This window comes from Globicephala melas, chromosome 3 (assembly GCF_963455315.2).
Source record: "Globicephala melas chromosome 3, mGloMel1.2, whole genome shotgun sequence".
Classification (NCBI taxonomy): Eukaryota; Metazoa; Chordata; class Mammalia; order Artiodactyla; family Delphinidae; genus Globicephala; species Globicephala melas.
The window spans coordinates 162,645,661-162,665,269 of record NC_083316.1 but is presented as its reverse complement, the minus strand read 5'-3'; the positions used below and the strand labels follow the sequence as shown (position 1 = coordinate 162,665,269).

Below are 19,609 nucleotides of genomic sequence, written 5' to 3'. Positions count from 1 at the left end.
CTTCCCCAGCCAGTAGGTTGACTGCTCCTTGTCCGCTTGCTCAGCTTCTTACTCTAGTCTTGCTTGTTATAGTTGTATTCCAGACTGAGGTCCAGGGAGGGGTTTTTCTTTGTCAAAACTTAAGCAACCCAGCTGTTCTGTAGATAGAGCATAACCAGTGATTTTTTAGACTTTGACCTTGACCCACAGAAATTAGTTAACATTGTGCTCCAAGGATACACACAGCAACACTTTTAGTAAATTTTACTTAGCCTTACTTTGTAACTCCACAGCCCCAGGTGGAGTGGTTTGGCTGATGAGCCATTTCCCCACAATTCACAGAAAAACGTAGACTCTTCCCTCCCTGAGACTGTGGTGGACTTAGGAACATAGGTCCAGACAGCTGCTGGGTGGGGTGCAGGTTGTATACAAGTCCAGAGGCAGAGCAGTGAATTGGCTTGTAGACCTGAGACGAGCTAGCCTCCCCAAGCCAAGGAGAGCTGGCTCATCCAGTCTCCTGCCCATCGTGTCACTTCCTGTTTGGGCCTTCCTCTACTTCGGTGGTTCTCAGCTGGGGGCAGTTTTGCCCCGCAGGGCACATTCAACAATGCCTAGAGATGGTTTTAGTTGTCACAACTGCCGGAAGAGAGGGAAGTTCTACTGGCGTGCCGTTGGTAGAGGGACTGGAGATACTGCTGAACACCCTGTAGTGCACAAGACAGCCCCCCACCTCCACCCCAGCGTAGGATGATCTGGCCCTGAATGTCAGACATGTGGCAATGGGAAACTGACCGTCCTCAGGCTGTATTTAAAGGGCACCCTGAAAAAAGGGGTTATCTTGCACTCCTCTGCTCCAGGAGAAGAGGTTCCTTTTGCATTGCCCAGACAGAGGGAATCCTCAGTCTGTCTGTGCCCCAGATTCCTCATCTGTAAAATGGGAGTGATGAGACTAGTACCTACGTGACAGGAGTGTGGTACGAAGTAATGTATTTAACAAGTGCCAGCTCTTACTACTGGCATGAGCCCAGCGTGGGCACCCAGCAAAGGGATGGCTACTGAGCGCCCCCCTCCCGGAGCTCAGCATCCTCCTGAAGCTCGGGCTGTGGCTGAGGGAGACCCAGGAGGACCCCGGCATGGACCCTGGGCCTGCTGCTGCTGTCCTGCGCCAGGCCTTATGAATGACGACGGCTGGCGGCCCGGAGACCTATGACCCGCGGCGCTTGCCGCGCCCCTCCCCCGCTGGCAGGTGGACAGCGGCTGCGCCGGGGTTGGGGTGGGGGGGCCGCGGCGCCAACCTTGGCTGGCCGGCAGCCGCTGCAGCACTGAGCGGGGGCGGGGGACTGCGGCGCGCACGGACCCGGGCGAGCGCCCGCCTGGACCGCCTTCTGGGCCTCGGAGCGCGGCTCCGCCGCCGCCCGCCAGCCTCCGCCGCCCCGCCGGGCGGGCCCGGGCAGCAGACTGCACCTCCGCCCCGCCCTCTCACCCCCGGATTGACACTGAACGTTCTGCCGGGGGCTTGCCGGACAGCGCGCCTCCGCCAATTGGCGGCCTCGCTGGGCGGACCCCAGGCCCTGTCGCGAGCCTCGGCCAATCAGACGCGTAGGCCCGCCCAGCTGGGGCCTCGCAAGCGCGCGAGTGGCCAGGCGTCCTAGGGGCGAGTCATGGGGCCGAGAGCCTATGGCAGCACGGGAGGGTCACGGAGAACCAATGGGCGGCGGCGCAGCACCGTCAGTCAGGGCGGCCTAGGCCAATGAGCTGCGGGCTGCGGGGGCGTCACGGACAGCAGCAGCGGACTTGGGCTGAGGTTCCCGGGCGGGCGGGCGCGGAGAGACGCGGGAAGCAGGGGCTGGGCGGGGGTCGCGGCGCCGCAGCCAGCGCAGCCAACCCGAGGGGCCGCCGCCGCCGCCGCCCAGCGCGCTCCGGGGCCGCGGGCCGCCTCCAGCACCCGCCGCGCCGCAGCTCCGGGACCGGCCCCGGCCGCCGCCGCCGCGATGGGCAACGCCGCCGCGGCCAAGAAGGGCAGCGAGCAAGAGAGCGGTGAGTGCCCGGGCCGTGACCCCGATCCCGGCCCCGCGCTGCCAGCCCCCTCCCTATCCATCACTGCCTGGCCCCTCCCCCTACGCGCCCCCCCATTTCTCTCTGCTTACCCCTCAGCGCCCCTTCCCCTGCCTGTCCAAGGTTGGGGCCCAAGGCCCGCAGATGGCCCCGTAGGAGCCCCCTTGCCAAAGACCGCCCCCCACTGCAAAGACTGTGCTCCCCCCCAGCTGTCACTGCCAACCATGGTACGTATGACCGCTGGGGCCCCACATGGGGCCCTGTCACCACCCCACTGTCTCCTCTCCTGGTCCCTCTCCCCAGATTCTAATCCCTCCACTTCCTCACTCACCTCTTACACAGATGTGACCCACTGCCAAACCCCGACCCAGGCCTCTGCCAGTCTGGGAGTGCTGTGGGGTATGCCTCCACCCCGCAGGGACCTTGGCCACTTGGTGACCACACCCCTCCCCCCCTCCAGCCCCCGCCATCTTTCTCCTGCCCTTCCCCTCTTCACCTTATCACAGCCCCCCTCCAAACCCACTCTGTCCCCTTTGAGCACTTCCCAGAGCTACCTCCAGCATTGTTTTTCTCTTCTGTGTCACTTGGCATGGGGGACAGGATCTTTCTGGGTCCCTCTGCCCCTCTCTCACTCTGTCACTCTGCTTCTCTGCTGTGCCTCCTCCTCCAAGCAAGCGTCTGTCCCTGGCTGGGGTAGCAGACTGTTTATGAACCTAGAGAACTACTTCTGTGCTTCAAAAGCCAAGTTTGAGCCGATCTTGCTGGAATTCATTGCATCCTCTTTCCGGGGTTGGGGCGGCGGGGGGGGGGGTGTCAGCAGAGAGCCCCTTCCCATCTCCTGCTGTTCCGTGAGCTCTAGGCTCCTTGGAGGGCCCTTCAATAAATGGTTGTTTCACAACTGAGGCTCTGTCATTCACCCAGTCCCCCAGGCTTCTTCACCCGCTCCTGGCTTGGGATGAAAAGTAGAGGATGAAGAGGGGTCTGGGTTTAGCAAGGCTCATTCAGCTTGAGCTGGGATGGTGAGAAGGAGGTATCAAGGGATGGCAGTTGGGAAGAGAAGTGGTTGACATCTAATGACTTGCTTTGCCAAGAGACAAACAGATTCTGATCATTCCCAGCGTTCAGCCAGAGAGGGGACTATTTCCCCCTCAGCTCCCAAATATATTGGCCTTTTCCAGCCAGCCGGGAAAAGAGATTCTTTATCTGGAAGTGCCTTCAGAAATGGTCTCTAGCCCCTTCCTCAAGTCCTCCAGCTCTTAAATTGTCATCACTCCAGGCCTAAAGCTGGACCTCAGCTAGGATCCCCTTCCAGTTACCCAGAAATAGAGTTGAAAAGGAATGGCCACATCAAAATACGCTCTTCCCAGTTACTGGTCTCAAACCCCAGTGTCTGAGTTCCCTGAATGCTCCCTCCCAGAAAGACCCAGGCATGAAAGCCAGGGAACTTTATTCCCACCCAGACTCAAATGGCAGAACTCGGAGTCACTGAGCAACCATGGAGAGGCCTGACATGTCACCGATGGGTGGGGGACGGGAAGGCAAGTGCCTGTAGCTGAGCGCTTGATGACAGAGGAGCAGGTGGGTAGTGACCAAAAAAGGTCTGGGCATGAGCTTGGAGGGGACTAGGCAGAGGGGGAGGGGCCGGGCCCCCAGCAGGTGAGACCGGCTGAGAGGTGGAAGGTGGAGGCAGGCAGCTGTACATTGCAGTGGCTCAGTTGAAAGTTGGGGAGATGACATAGTCCTGGAAAACTTTCAAGGCGTATCAAACACATGCAGTGGGGAGTGGGGGTGGAAAGCCACACAAGGAAAAGGAGCCCTAAGGAAAAGATCAGAGGCTTCGGAAGGAACCACTAATTCAGAGCACAGGCCGGACACCCAGGAATGGACTCTCAAGGTGAAATAGAGCCACTGTTTACTGGGCATCCAGGATGTGCCAGGCTGAATGGTCTCCACAGATCTATCTGCTCGAGTGATTTTTCATAGCGGGCTGTTATCTGAATTTTCCAAACAAGCTCTCTGAGTTTGACATAGATGATGCCACAGAGGCAGGATTCACATCCAGATCCACCTACCAGACAACTTCCTGGACCCCAGGGTTTCCCAACTCAAACATTCTCAAGCCGCCTCCCTGATTTTTACTATATTCACTTCTATTTTGTTAACTTAAATAAAAATTTTGACTCGCTTTTGTTCAGATGTAAATTTTGATCTGTCCTAAGCAATATTATAAATGAAATCACAGAATTGCTGTGCCAGTGATATTCTCTCTGATATGCATTAAAATACAATGTAACTAGAAAAGTGAAACATCCCTAAAATCATTTCATGCCCCGCCAGTGGGACCTGTGTCACACTTTGGGAAAGGCCCTAAGCTGTACTTCCTTCCAGAGGCTTGCACGGGCTCTCAGAGAAGGAAATAGGATGAGGCAGGGAGCCCCTCTTCGCTTCAAATCTCCAATTCTGAGAGGATGGAGTTAAGACAAAATTTGCCTTCTCGTAACCAGGGTCGGCTGGGGGTGGGGTAGTAGTAGCCAGGCCAGCCTGCAGGGGGCACCTGAATTTCATCTGCCAGATGTCAGCCCTACTGGAGTAAGGAAGATGACCGAGCCTTAGTAGGCACCAGTTCAGCATCCCACAGCCCCCTATACTACCAGCTCCATGCCGGGGCAGGACAGCATTGGCTTCCTCCCAAGAGGGTAGGGATCCAGAATGAGCCCTGGGGTGGGGTGAGGGAAATCTGTACCCAAAGTTGCCAGAGCCATTGGCAGGGGCCTGGGTAAGATGCTAAGAGGGCAGAGAAAAACAAGACCAAGCCCTGGGCCCCGAGCAAGCTGGAGGAATTGAGAGAGGGCAGTGGCCTCAAGAGGCCCTGGGACAGGCGGCCAAGTGGGGCTCAGGCCTTGGCTGCCCTGACCAAAGACACCCCTGAGAGCTGGTCCATGGGAGAAGGGACAGGTCTGGTGAGAAGGAGCCCTCCAGATACCATCCCCCCCCCAGGTCCCAGGGACAAGCAGATCCAGTCTCCGAGAGTGAGAACTGCCCCCCAAGAGGTCCCTAAATGGGAAGAATTGTGGCCCTCTAACGTACTACAGAAGTCCCAGAGGGCCAAACACTGTCTGTGCGTTGGCAGTTGTATGGGTGCCCAAGAGGGTCATGCCAAGGCAGCTTTTCCTTTAGCCCAACCAGGCTTACAGAAGCTTGAGGGTCCTCTCTGCCCCTTCCCTGCACCCCCACTGGCCCCAGGTTGGCTTTCTTTTCCTGACACCACCCCGCAACTCCCTGGCTCCCCCTATAGGCAGGGCTTTGGGGATGGGCAGCCAAGCTGGTGCAGCAGGTCTCATGAGCCTTCCCAGCCACCATAGTCCTGGTGACCTGAGAGGAAGACTTGAGTGATGGCTTCCAACCCCAGCAATGGTGAGGCTGAGCCCTGTTGCTATAGCAACTTACCAGGCACTCTCTGACACTCAAGTCAGGGAAGGACTGCAGTAGAGTTTAGGGAACAGGTGAAGAGGAAAAGTCTGTGGACCCCTGGCTGGCCCTAGAAACCCTCCCTTACTAACAACCCTGAGCTGGGGGGCCTGGGGAAGAGCAGGCGAGATGGGTGGTTCAGTTCAGACACGGAGGGGATGGTCACCCAGAGCGGGGGTCCAGCTCAGAGCCGGGCAATGGGGTAGTCCAGCTCAGTGTTGAGGTTCAGCTCAGATTGGGGGTTGGTCCAGCTCAGTGTTGGAGTCCATGTCATAATGGACAGTGGCCCAGTATAGAATGAGGGTCCATCAGACTGTGGGTTGGTCCAGTCCAGTGTTGGGGTCCAGCTCAGGCTGGGGAATGGTCCAGTCCAGGGCTTGGTTTTCCGGCCCCAGAATTTCCAGGACAACCAGGTTTCGGGGAGTAGCAGGTCCTGAGATTGTTGTCTGGGGGGGTCTGAGGCTGGGCTCCTGCCTCCTGATGGGGCCCTGGCTTTTTGAGGGATGCTCTCTCTGTGAGCTCCAATTGAATCCGGACCACGGTGGAGGCTGGCACCCCTCCTGTGGGAGACATGGGCCGGCTGACCAGCTCTAAAGACAGCAGCCAGCTGGGTTTCCCTTCTCTGCCACTTCCTGTTGTCAGCAGGGGCCATGGGTGCCAGGCACTCTCGGGAGAAGCTGCCACTGACCCTCCACTTCTTTTGGGATCTGGAAAGAAGGAGGAAGATGGTCAAGGCTGCCTCCCCCTCCCCCACCCCAGGGTTTAGCGTTTCGTTTCCGGTTTGGACTTGCATGGCTGAGAGCAGAGCCAAGCACAGGGCAAGGTTTGATAGAGGCCAAGGACATCCCAGGATGCCATTCCCCCCTCCGCCCCTGCATAGAAGCAAGACAAAGTCAGATGTACCCATTTCTTTCTCAAAGTAGCAGAATTTGGGGGCTCCAGGTTCAAAGAGCACTTGGGAGAGGAGATAGGGTAGCTCTCACTGCCCCCCCCCACTCCCGCCTTTCTCTCCAGCTGCTCTTTCGGCTAATTAACGGAGCTCTGGGGCCTCTTTGGCCCCCAGGGAGGCCCCAGCTGCTGCCTGGGCCTGAGCCTTAACTCCTTCCCCTCTGCCCAGTGGGCACTGCCCTGGGCACATTGGGTGTCATCCTCAGGGTAGTCCAGCACCCACTGAGAAAGGCAGGGAGGGCCTGGCAGCCCGGGAGCAGTGTAGTCCCTGGAACGGGAAGTTAGCTTTAGCACCCCACCCCCAGGACAGGCAGGCCAGCCTGAGGAGGGACACCCTCAGGACAATCTTCCCACCACCTCCTGCCAAGGAGGGGCCTTTACAAACCTTGGCCAGCGGGAGCAGGTACCTTTAAATGCTTCCCTGGCAACCAGCTCCTCCTCCCCTGTCCCCCCGAGGCCTTCCCGAGGAAGCCAGCTCCGAGGCTCTGCGTATTCCTGGTTTCCCTGCAAAGGGAAGGTTCCAGGAGAGCTTAGGGAGGCCTGGGATGGATCTGGGGTCAGGTAGAGGCTGGGATGGGGACTCAGAGACCACCTTCCAGCTGTGGCTGCAGCTGCTTCTCTGGGGCCATGTGATTGTCCGTTTCCTGGGCTACCTGCGCTGCAGCCTCTGGGCACCTAAGCAGAGCCAGCACCCTGAGCCTCGCTGGCCAGGGGTAGATGGGCCCCAGATCACCCCATCCCACTCTACCCCCCATTTTGCCCTCTGCTGGAAGAGGCAGGAAGCAGAGGTGAGTATGGGGGCTCCTGGCTGGGGTTCCCCCCATCATTATCCCTCTTTATCTGCCCACTCTTTCTCGTACTGCCACACCCTGTGCCCCATCCCCAAATCTGGCAAGCTGATAGCACCAGAGAGCACACAGCCTGGGCCCTTCAGCATTTCGAAAGGCCAGAACAGGGCTGTGTCAGAATCAAGGCACCGTGTGGAGCCTCCTAGTGGGGTACCAGCAGACAGACAGACCCACCAAGGCGGGAAAAACAGGACATGGCAGTTCTCAGGGATTTTGCTGAGAGCAAAAGAGGAAGCAGGACCAGGCTTTCTCCTGGGTTCCTCTTAAACTCGCTCCTCTCTGCCTTTCTGGGTGAGTGACGGTAGAATCCCGAGAGGGTGCCTTCACCCCCACCTTCGTCCAGAATTCAGTGTGTACGTTTGGAGGTTTCCAAGGAATGTGTTGTGTGTCAAGAAAGATTCTGCCAGAGAAAGCATTGGATGTGGTGCAGCCCCCAGGTTCAGGGAGGCCTCAGACAGTTGGTGGCTCAGCCAGGCACCAGCCTAGGACTCTCGGCCATTCCTTGACCACCCCCTCTCCGCCTGGTCATTCTTTGTAGGGCTTTCCTAGCCCACAGTCTCTCCTCCATCTGCCATGCTTGCAGCTCCATGGAAGGCTCTTCTCTGCAGATGCTGAGGGAGAGCCTTGCGGGTGATGGGGGGCGGGGGGGTGGCTACTCAAAAGGCTGTGGGGGTTCCTGGCACTGCATATGGGTGAGATAGGCAGATATCTGACAGGCAAGGCCAAAGTACCAGTGTGCAGGACCCCTCAGGGTGGCATCCGTCCCAGGAACATCAGGGTTGAGGACAGCTCTGTCCATGGGCCATCCTGGTGCCCTGCAACCAGTCAGAAGCAAAGCAGTTAACCTCGTGGGCAGTGGGGTCCGGGAAGTGATCTGAGACCAGTCTTCTCATGGGTACAATGAGAGTAATAGCAGCTCTGAGCCATCAGTGTAGGAATTAAGCATGGAAAGCACTCAGCACAGAGCTGGCACTCAGGGAGGGTCCCTGAACAACAGCGCGCCTGACCCCAGGGGACGGTTACAAGGACACGTCCATACCGTAAGAATCCATCAGGTTGAGCATTTAAGATTTGAGCACTCAGTGCTCCTCCTGTATTTTATATCTCCATTTTAAAAACTACTTAAAAGCAAAATTAATAGCTGACATTTATATGGCACTAACCCCTGTGCCGACCACCATCCAAACCCCCTTTGCCAAGATTAACTCATTCGGTCTTCACAACCACCCCACCAGGTCATTACTATTATTATCCCCATTTTACAGACGAGGAAAACCAAGGCCCAGAGGTGCGATCAGTTGCCTAAGGTCACATAGCTCATCAGGGACCAGGCTGGGATCTGAACTTGATCTTATCCCAGAATCCTGGCCCTTAACTGTTTTGCCGGGCTGCCTCTCCACATGGGCGGGAATGCCTGTTTTCAGGCCTCAGTTTCCTAGGGTGGTAAACAGAATGGTTAAAATGAAAGTTGACAAGTGAACCAAATGAGATAGTGGACGCGAAGCAGCAAGCCCAGGTTCCGCCAGGAAGTCTTCAATGTTAGCCAGACGGTGATGTTCGCCTTGGGGTGCTGAAGGGCCTGTAGGGGGCAGGCATCAGGCGAGGCTTCCCTTGAGCGAGCTCTGGAACGAGGGCCCCTCCATTGGCAAAGGTGGGAATGGAGCCAGCCGGGGGCCAAGGCAACAGCTGAACCCCCCAAGGGCGCCTGCTACCCGAGCCCCAGAGGCCTCCACCCTGGGCCGGCCTCCCCAGAGAAGGGGCCAGAGGAACAGCCAAATCCCGAGGCTATAAATACCTCGGCTGGCGTCGTCCCCTGGCCCTGGAATGTCAGTCAGAACTGGGGCGAGTGGGGGTGGGCTGGCCTGGGCGCCGGTCTCTGTCCCCCTGAGAGTGACCCCCGAATTGCCCTGTCCCCCATTTGGGACAGAATTGAGGCTGGACCCCACCTCTCTGTAGTAAAGGAGACCCCAGACCCCAGCCCAGATCAGGGCCCCCCCACCAGGCTACCCTCAGACTCAGCCAGGACACCCGAAGTCACTGGGAGAAGGTCAGGCTCTGGATTGAGACGACTGCACCCCACTTTCCACAAACCGGCCTCTCCCCAGGAATAGCCCAGGCCCGCGCCAACGAGATGGGGTCTCCATCTCACTCTCTCCTCTTTTCCTTTCAGTGAAAGAATTCTTAGCCAAAGCCAAAGAAGATTTTCTTAAAAAATGGGAAAATCCTGCTCAGGTAAGCCCCCTGGGTACAGAGCCCTGGGAGGGATAGCTGACAGCCCCCTGCCCCTCAACTGCATCCCTGTGCCATGGCTAGGATTTTACGGCCCTGTGGAGGGCTCCAGACCTGCCCTCATTCTCTCCCTAGATGCCCATGGGGGCACCTGATCACTCACTGCCAGGTTCCCCCACCCCACCAATCCCGTCCAACTGGCAGCCCCTGCCCCCCAGGCAGCTGCCAGCAGCTCCTGGGCCCCAGGCCAGGGCCGGATCTGGCCCCTGCCACCAGCCTTGAGGAATGTACCCTCCGCCATCTTGTTTTTCCACCCCCTGTTTTTCACCCCCTAGCTCCACCTGGTCCCCAGGGCCCCCTCTGCTGGTTGCAGAGGGAACACCCCGAACTTTGGCCTAGCAGGCTAGACGGGGTGTCGGGGGGTGGTCCCTGACCCTCCAGACCCTTGTGCCCACAGAATACAGCCCATCTGGATCAGTTTGAACGAATCAAGACCCTCGGCACGGGCTCCTTCGGGCGGGTGATGCTGGTGAAGCACAAGGAGACCGGGAACCACTTCGCCATGAAGATCCTCGACAAACAGAAGGTGAGCCCAGCCCTGCCACAAGGCCCTGGTCCCAGCCACCAGGGCTTTGCCTGGGCTCTTCCCACCACCTGGAGTGGTCTTCCCACCTATCCACTCACCAGCTATCTCCTGAGCCTCCATAATGTACCAGACCCAAGGGCGGGAAGGGTACCACGCTGCCTTCAGGAAGCTTTCCCCAGGAGGAAAAGCACCCTAAGACGTAAAGCCCACACGGGCTCAGACACCTAGCCTGTATTGAGGAAGCCAGAAGTCTTCCTGGGGGAAGCGATGTTTACACAGACCTTCTTTCTGTAAATATTTTGTTTCTGAATTTTATTTTATTTTATTATACAGCAGGTTCTCATTAGTTATCCATTTTATACATATTAGTGTATATATGTCAATCCCAATCTCCCAATTCATCACACCACCCCCTGCCCTTTGTAAATTTTTTTTTTTTTTTTTTTTTTTTTTTTTGCGGTACACGGGCCTTTCACCGCTGGGGCCTCTCCCGTTGCGGAGCACAGGCCCTGGATGCGCAGGCCCAGCGGCCATGGGCCACGGGCCCAGCCGCTCCGCGGCATGTGGGATCCTCCCGGACCGGGGCACGAACCCGTGTCCCCCGCATCGGCAGGCGGACTCTCAATCACTGCGCCACCAGGGAAGCCCCTGTAAATATTTTTGAAACCCTACTTTTTGCCAGGCGATGCTCTAGAGCAGCTCCATCCAGGAGACATATCACACAAGCCACATATGGTTTTAAATTTTCTAGAATCCTCATTTTATTTATTTTTATTTATTTGGTAGCACTGCGTGGCTTGCAGGATCTTAGTTCCCGAGCCACGGATCGAGCCCTGGGCCCTCGGCAGTGAGAGCATGGAGTCCTAACCACTGAACCACCAGGGAATTCCCTAGAATCCTAGTTTTAAAAGTTTAAAAAAGGCAGAATTCATTTTAACAATATGTTGTAACTAAGCCAGTATATCTACAATATTATCATTTAAATGTATGTATCCAGTGTAGAAACATCCTTAATGAGACATTTTACATTCTTTTTTTCCGTACTAAGCCTTAGAAATCCAGCGTGCATTTTACACATATAACACATCTCCATTCAGATGTTAATTTTCACTGGAAAGACAAGAAAAAGTAGAGAAATTGAAAAAGCAGATTCACATAGCCCAGGTTGTTCCAAACAGGCTTGAAAGTTGTCTGGTAACTGTGCCAAGTATCAGTTTTTAAATTTTCTTTTTTTTTAATTTCTTTATTTCTTTCTTTATTTTTGGCTGAGTTGGGTCTTCGTTGCTGTGCATGGACTTTCTCTAGTTGCAGCGAGCGGGGGGTACTCTTCTTTGCGGTGCACAGGCTCTAGGCACGAGGGCTTCAGTAGTTGTGGCACATGGGCTCAGTAGTTGTGGCTCACAGGCTCTAGAGTGCAGACTCAGTAGTTGTGGCACACGGGCTTAGTTGCTCCACAGCATGTGGGATCTTCCCAGACCAGGGCTCAAACCCGTGTCCCCTGCATTGGCAAGTGGATTCTTAACCACTGTGCTGCCAGGGAAGTCCCTAAATTTTCACTATATATATATATTTTTTTCTTTTTTTCTTTTTGTCTGCCTTGGGTCTTCGTTGCTGAGCGCAGGCTTTCTCTAGTTGCAGAGAGCAGGGGCTACTCTTCGTTGCGGTGCGCGGGCTTCTCAGTGCGGTGGCTTCTCTTTGTTGCGGAGCACGGGCTCTAGGCGCAAGGGCTTCAGTAGTTGTGGCGTGCGGGCTCAGTAGTTGTGGCGCACGGGCTTAGTTGCTCCGCGGCATGTGGGATCTTCCCAGACCAGGGCTCAAACCCGTGTCCCCTGCGTTGGCAGGTGGATTCTTAACCACTACGCCACCAGGGAAGCCTTAAATTTTCATGTTAGATTCTTCAAATTTTAAACTTGGTTCCCCAGCCAACGAACCACATTTCAAGTACTCAGCAACCATATGTGGCTAGTGAGGAATCTACTGGACAGTGCAGGTATAGACCCAAAGGATGTAGCTGTGAGCAAAGCAGAAAAAGCCCCAGTGCAGTGGGGCTTAGAGCTGACCAAGGGGCCAGGCTGCCTGCGTGTGACAGGCTGGACTGATGTTGACTAGCTGCATGTGAACTTGGGCACGGCACCCTCCCTCTCTGCATCTGGGCTTCCAAACTTGCATGCTCCCATTGCATACCCCTCAGGGCTCCTGTCAGAGAGTGTGAGACGGCTGCTGGGGACAGCTGAGGGCTGAGGAGGAATTAGCCCTGGGTTCAAGTGGTTGTGGGGGGCGGGGTATCCTCTAGATGCAGGGAAGGTATTTCTAAATCCCCCACCCCTTGGGTGCTACTCCCACCTGTCTGTTTGGTTTCAACTCAGCTGCCCCTTCCTCCAGGAAGCCTTCTCTGACTCCCCAGGCTTCACCGGATGCCTTATCTGGGCATCCACAGGCCCCAAGCTTCCCCCACCACAGCTCTGACCCCTGTGGCCTGGTGACTCATGTGTTCCTGCCCTGAACTGCATGCCATGTGGGGACAGGCACCCAGCCCAGGGCTTGACAGGCCCCAGGCACTCAAACGATTCTGGACGGAGGACCCAGCCCAGCCCTGGCACATCTACTTTTGGGTGGCAGGGAAGAAAAGAGCTCTCTCACACCCGCTCCTCGCTCCTCTCCCACCCCTGCAGGTGGTAAAGCTGAAGCAGATCGAGCACACCCTGAACGAAAAGCGCATCCTGCAAGCGGTCAACTTTCCGTTCCTTGTCAAACTCGAGTTCTCGTTCAAGGTGGGGTCCCAGCGGCCGCAGACCAGGGCCACTGCTGGGTGGCGCAGCCTCTGGGTTCCCAGAGCTGGGGCTCAGCCAACCACAACCAGTGGTTGCCCGAAAAGGCAGACCCACTGATCGGGGAGCGGTGAAGAAGGCCCCCGGGGGTGGAGGGCAAGTCAGCCTGGGACTCTCATAGACCCCAAGTTCAGCTGGGCCTGCCAACTTATAGCTTGATAACCTTGGGCAAGTCCCCCAACCTGGATAACATCCCTCAAAATCATCGATCCATTTACAGCAAGAACCTGACACACAGCCACAAACTGCCGCTCAGCCTGGGTTCAAATCCCAGCCTTGCACTTCCTGGCGGTGTGACCCTGGCAAGAAACTTCACCCCCATGAGCCTTAGTTTCTTCATCTGTAAAATGGGGATCATGGCAGGCCCCACGTGGTGGGGCTGCCATGACAGTTCCAACCGCATCATGAGCACCCTGCGTGAGCTGTTTTGAGTGCCGTCCTAAGCCATGACTGTGAGAGTTGGGAAAGGCCCCTCGGGGCCTGTGACCCCAGCAGTCACAAGGACCCCAGGCTTTGTTTAAGGCTCTGCTGCCACCATCTTGAAATTCATAATCATTTTTTTAACAAGGGGCCTCACTTTTATTTTGAGGGGGGGACTCACACAATCTGTAGCCCATCCTGGTCCCATTTGACAGACAGATGACAAAACTGTGGCCCCAAGAGCCTTGCTCAAGACAGTCACAGACAGGAGCCACCACAGAGTTCTCTCTGCAGCGCAGGCATGCCCGCCAGGTCCCTGATGTGCCTCTAGCCAGCCCTCACTTTTGGCCCCCGTAAGCAGGATCATGGCTGCCCCTTCTTTCTCACGGGCAGAATGAAATGAGACAGGTAGTCAGTGAGCACAGTGCCTGGCGCTTGGAACGCGCTTCACATGGGAACCAAAGTTGTTGTTGTCGCTTTGCGTCTGACACCTGCCTTCAGGTGGGGCCTGGGGCTTGGGGAGTGGGGCCCTGATCAGCTGCTGCTTCCCGCAGGACAACTCAAATTTATACATGATCATGGAGTACGTGCCTGGTGGGGAGATGTTCTCACACCTGCGGCGGATCGGGAGGTTCAGGTGAGCCCGACGCCCTCTGCCACCCTGGGCCTGGGGTGTGCATGGGTGTCGTCCGTGGAAGTGGCCTCTTCAGGTCCCTGTGGGTTCTTGTTCCCCCGAGCTGAGGAATCTACGATGTCTCAGCCACCACGAAACAAAACAAACACGGTGACTTAGGCGTCACCATGTAAGTGGGCAATTTCGTGTCGTTTTAAAATTTGTGCTATCTTATTTATATAGATGTGCACTTTACATACAATAAAGTGCACAGGTTTTCAATACCCTGTTCCATGAGTTTTGACAGCTGCATTCACATGTGTAACCACCACCCCAGAAAATTCCCTCAAATGCCTTTCTTGGCAAATCACCACCCCAACAAAGGCAAACGTCCTTTCTGGCTTCAAACACCACAAATGTGTTTGGTCTGGGTCTGGACTTGATATAAATGGAATCACACAGTTCATATTCTTCTGTCCCTTTCTTCTCTTGCTTCACATAATCGTTTCGTGATCCAGCCACATTGTTGGGTATATTCATCGTTTGTCCTGGTGGTGGTGTTGGGTAGGATCCCATTATAGGAATCTATCACAATCTGTGATTCCATTCCTCTGTGGACGGACATTTGGGCTCTTTCCAGTTTGGGGCTGTATATGAATAAGGCTTCTCTGCTGATGCATTTTAATCGCTGGGCTGGAGGCAGCTCGATAGGCCCACCTGCTGGGCCATTAGCGGGTGGGCAGGTCCTGCTGGTGTGGCCACCCACTCTCACCCATCCTCTCCCTGCTTGTCCCCATCAGTGAGCCCCATGCCCGCTTCTACGCAGCCCAGATCGTCCTGACCTTTGAGTACCTGCACTCGCTCGATCTCATCTACCGGGACCTGAAGCCGGAGAACCTCCTTATCGACCAGCAGGGCTACATTCAGGTGCCCACTGGGCTGGGCGAGGGGCAGCCCCAGGTGGCCACAGCCTGAACCCTCCCACCCTCCCGGCCAACCGCCCATTCTTGTGCCCACAGGTGACAGACTTCGGTTTCGCCAAGCGTGTGAAAGGCCGCACCTGGACCTTGTGCGGCACCCCCGAGTACCTGGCCCCCGAGATCATCCTGAGTAAAGTAGGCGCTTCCCTACCCCTCCCACCGCTCTGAGGCCTGCTCCACTGCCGGCGGCCCCCTCCTCACCCTTCTCCCCTCACCTGCTCCCCTCCTCTCGCTCCAGGGCTACAACAAAGCTGTGGACTGGTGGGCCCTGGGGGTTCTCATCTATGAGATGGCCGCTGGCTACCCGCCCTTCTTCGCTGACCAGCCCATCCAGATCTATGAGAAGATTGTCTCTGGGAAGGTGAGGCCCGGATATGGGGGCTCAGGCCTAAGCCTGACCCTTCCCTGCCTGTCCTGCTCACTGTGGAGCCCTGATCGTCATTGTCAGAACAGCCTAGGGAATTCCCTGGCGGTCCAGTGGTTCGGACTCTGAGCTTGCTTCCACTGCAGGGGGCACAGGTTCGACCCCTAGCTGGGGAACTAAGATCCCGAGTGCTGTGTGGGGCGGCCAAAGAAAAACAGAAAAAGAAAAATGGAGAAGTTGATCAAGTCAGGCCAGGTGGTGAAGCCAGGCACACGCACTACGCTAACTGAGGCTACCACTTCACACAACCTCGCTGTCTGATTCTGGACCACAGTGCCCAAATCCTAAGGGTTTTCAAAACCCCAGGTCTCACCCAAACTCCTGCCCTGCCTGCAAGGAGGCTGGTCTCGTCTCTAGTCGGCCCCGTTAGCATGAATTTTCACAAGTTTCACAGCAAAAAAGCAAGCATGTTCAGTTCCCAGGCGCTACCCCAGACCCCTCCGGGGAGTCACTTTGAACATAAGGCCCTGCCTCCTTTCCCAAATGCAGACTTTCTAACTTGCAGGGTGTGGGTAAGGGGTGGCGGAACCGTTAGAGCCCCGGAGTGCATTAAGTACCCGCTGCCCCATGCACCCCCTCGGTCGTACCCCACCACTCTGAGGGAGTGAGGAAGCCGAGGTGCAGAGATTGGACATGTCTGGTTCAAGATCACACGGCAGCATCGTCTCAAAAGAGGTTGGGGACCCCACCTCTCACTGCAGCTCACCCACCTCACCAGGAGGACCAACCATCCCTCCATCTGGCCCAGGAAATGGTGTGAGTGGCTCCCAGCTCAGCCTAGGTGGGCTGAACTGGCTCTAAGTCCCAGCTCTGCCACCCATCGGCTTTGAAACCTCAGGCCAATGTCTTCGCTTCTCTGAGTCTTATCCATCTCAGAACTGGGGAACTAGCCACTTGCCTCTCAGAGAGGTTGAGAGAATCACCACCTGCAAAGTGGGGTCACTAAAAAAGGGAAAGATGAGGTGTCTACCACCAGGCAGAACAGAAATTGCCAAGAAAATGGCCCAGAGTGGGGGAAAAAAAGAAGAAAAAGCCATAGAAGTTTTCGAGGCGGGAGAGAAATGAGCGTGACTCCCTTCTTTGTAGCATTTCACAGTTCCCACGCACCCTCAGCGGGATTATCTCCCTCATGCAGCCCTGGGATATCTGCCCCGTGCCAGAGAGGCAGGCACAGGCCCAGAGAGGTTAAGGGCCGTGGCCAAGGTCACACAGCATGGAAGAGGCAGAGCAGTGCTGGAAGTCGGTTCTTGCAGCTCTAAATCCAGTGACTGCTTGCATACAAAGCTGTGGACTCAAAGCATTTGGGGAAAGTTTCTGGAAGAGTTGAACTGAGCCTCAGAGAATGGAAGAGCCTTAGCTATGCAGAGAGAGAAATAGACAAACAATTATTTCTCTCAGAAGCATGAATACTTCTGAAGTCCCCAGACCCTAGCAGAGCTGCCTTAGGAAGCAGTGGCTAAGAATGCAAGTTCTGGAGTCCAGCAGACCCCAGACGGAACCAACTTGCCCTGCTCCTCTGAGTGATCTTGGGCAAGCTGTTTAATCCTTCTGAGCCTCAGTTCCTCCTCTCAGGAAATAGAAATGGGAACCTCTGGATTTCCCCGGCAATCCAGTGGTTAGGACTCCGTGGACTTCCACTGCCGAGGGCCTGGGTTCAATCCCTGGTTGGGGAACTAGGATCCCACAAGCCGCATGGTGCAGACAGAAGAATAAAATGGGAACCTCCTAGCTCTTACCTCTCCAGCAGCATCAGCATGGCTCAGGAAGTGGCTAGAAATACAGACTTTCAGGCCCCACCTGAATCAGATATCCCGAATCAGAAACTCCAGTGGGCCCAGCAAGCTGTTCTAACGGGATTCCGATGCACACTCTGGTTTGGGGTCCTCCACCCAATAAGACAATTGGATGGTGAAGGCAGTGTTCTGGGCTCCCCAAGCTCCAGATCAGTTTCCCAATCTGTCTGTGTTACCCCCTCTCCAGGTGCGGTTCCCGTCCCACTTCAGCTCCGACCTGAAGGATCTGCTGCGGAACCTTCTGCAGGTGGACCTCACCAAACGCTTTGGGAACCTCAAGAACGGGGTCAATGACATCAAGAACCACAAGTGGTTTGCCACGACCGACTGGATCGCCATCTACCAAAGGAAGGTAGGCCCCCCCTTCCCCTTATGCTCTGAGGGTTTTGGAGGGGGGTGGGCAAGAGCCCGGGAGTATTGCCAATGGAGAGATGAAAAGGGAAGGGGAATTTGAAAATAGGCTGCGGGCTCTGGGTCAGTTTAGATAAGGCAGCTTAGAGCATTGGGGGTATAGAAACAGAATTGTGGGGTCATTTGGCCACTCTGTGACCTTGAACAGACTTCCCTCTCTGGAAATTAGTTTCCCCGTGGGTGAATTGGCTATAATAAGATTCTTGGGTTGTTAAGATGAGTCCATACCCTAATGCTAAGATCAGGCCTGGGTCAGAGTAAGTGATCTCATGAATGTTAGCCCATTCGCATTTATTGTTGTAACGATGATTATGTTGACTGCTGAGGTCTGAATGGCTCTTGACCCCTCTCCAGGTGGAAGCTCCCTTCATACCAAAGTTTAAAGGCCCTGGGGACACGAGTAACTTTGACGACTATGAGGAGGAAGAGATCCGAGTCTCCATCAGTGAGAAGTGTGGCAAGGAGTTTTCTGAGTTTTAGGGGTGTGCCTGTGCCCCCATGGGTTTTCTTTCTTTGTTTCTTTTTTTTTTTTTTTTTTTGTGGTGGGTGGGAGGGTTGGATTGAACAGCCAGAGGGCCCCAGAGTCCCTTGCATCTAATTTCACCCGCCCCCGCCCCACCCTCCAGGGTAGGGGGAGCAGGAAGCCCAGATATTTGGAGGGAAACACCAGCTGCTCCCCCTCACCCCCTTCTCCCTCCTGGCCCCCCCGTCCCCCCTACTGCTTTTGCCTCCCTCCTCCCCCACAGACCCCCACCCTAGCCCATTTCTGCCTGTTTTAAACGAGTTTCTCAGTTCTTCCCTTCTTCAGGTCAGACCAGGTCTTGCTGGTGTGTCAGGGACAGGGTGTGGAAAGAGGGGCCCAAACTGAACTCCAGCCACCTGCCCCCCACCCCCCCCCAAAAAAAAACCACAGGCACCACTCTCTAAGGGCAAATGAATGAAAGGGTAACCTTCCCTTCAGAGCAATCTTGCCAGGGAAGGAAAGATTTTAGTGACATGTTCAGCGGGCTACTTAATACAATATTTTAAAAAAACAATTTACAATCTTATTTAAGTTCCACCAATGCCTCCCACGCTCCTTCCTCTCCCACCCCTTCCCATGCCCCTCCTCCCCAAATCCATTTTAACAAGGCTGGGAAGCAGACTGTAAAGGAAGGAGCTGGGGTTCCAACCTCTCCCCCAAGCTGCTAATCTCCCCCGACCTCCTGCCCCCTCGGGGTCCCCTGCCAAGCCTGGAAGGGTCTCAGCCCCTTTAGGAAGTCCCCACTCCCTTCTGCCCCAATAGACCTGTCTTCACCCGTGGGCTTCGGGACCTAGACAAAGCAGCTGCCCCTCTCCCTGCCAAAGAGGAGTTGTCCCCTGAAAAGATAGAGGGGGAGCCCCGAGCCCAGGGTCTTTCCTCCCAGTAACACTCTCCCCAAACTTCTTAATTTTATTCTCAACTAGATTTTAATGTCCAGCCTCCTTTCAGTTGGGAAGGCCACCCCCGCAAAAGGAGGCCAAGCCCCCCCCCCACCCCGCAGACGGCCCAGAGTTCAAGGCCAAGGTTGCTGGGGAGGGGCTGCTTGTTTTATTCACCCGGGAGCCTCCGCCCCCACCCCTCCCATCCTGGGCGCTCCTCCTCTGCTTAGCTGTCCGCTGTCAATCACCCGTTCTCCCCGCCCCCCCATTGTGGTTTTTTTCTCTCAATAGAAAAGTCGGGAGTCACCCCACTCATCCCCATATTTGTCCTTCTCATAATTTCTCCCCATCCCAGGAGGAGCTCTCAGGCCTGGGGTGGGGCCCCGGGTGGGCGCGGGGGCGATTCAACCTGTGTGCTGCGAAGGACGCAACTTCCTCTTGAACAGTGTGCTGTTGTAAACATATTTGAAAACTATTATCAATAAAGTTTTGTTTAAAAAAAAAGTGTCGCTGGTGTTCCTGACTTCGGTCACCCACCCACACACCCCCAGGGGGTTGGAAAGGGAATTTCGGACCACAGCGTCCAGGCTGATCAGCACCTGGTCTGCAGTCCTTGTAAAACCGGG

The 19,609-nt window shown here is 55.8% G+C and overlaps 2 protein-coding genes across 2 annotated transcripts; both read left to right on the top strand.

The window, feature by feature from the left end:
- Positions 1–1,807: 1,807 nt before the first annotated feature.
- Positions 1,808–19,470, top strand: PRKACA (protein kinase cAMP-activated catalytic subunit alpha). Its single transcript, XM_030879856.3, has 10 exons — positions 1,808–2,016; positions 9,469–9,530; positions 9,985–10,113; positions 12,786–12,884; positions 13,916–13,998; positions 14,775–14,901; positions 14,994–15,089; positions 15,193–15,315; positions 17,359–17,523; positions 17,937–19,470. The coding sequence occupies exons 1-10, from the start codon at positions 1,971–1,973 to the stop codon at positions 18,060–18,062; spliced, it is 1,056 nt and encodes a 351-aa protein (XP_030735716.1). The 5' UTR covers positions 1,808–1,970; the 3' UTR covers positions 18,063–19,470.
- SMIM46 (small integral membrane protein 46) lies at positions 6,556–9,409 on the top strand. Its single transcript, XM_060295378.1, has 2 exons — positions 6,556–7,448; positions 9,404–9,409. The coding sequence occupies exons 1-2, from the start codon at positions 6,864–6,866 to the stop codon at positions 9,407–9,409; spliced, it is 591 nt and encodes a 196-aa protein (XP_060151361.1). The 5' UTR covers positions 6,556–6,863.
- Positions 19,471–19,609: the final 139 nt, after the last annotated feature.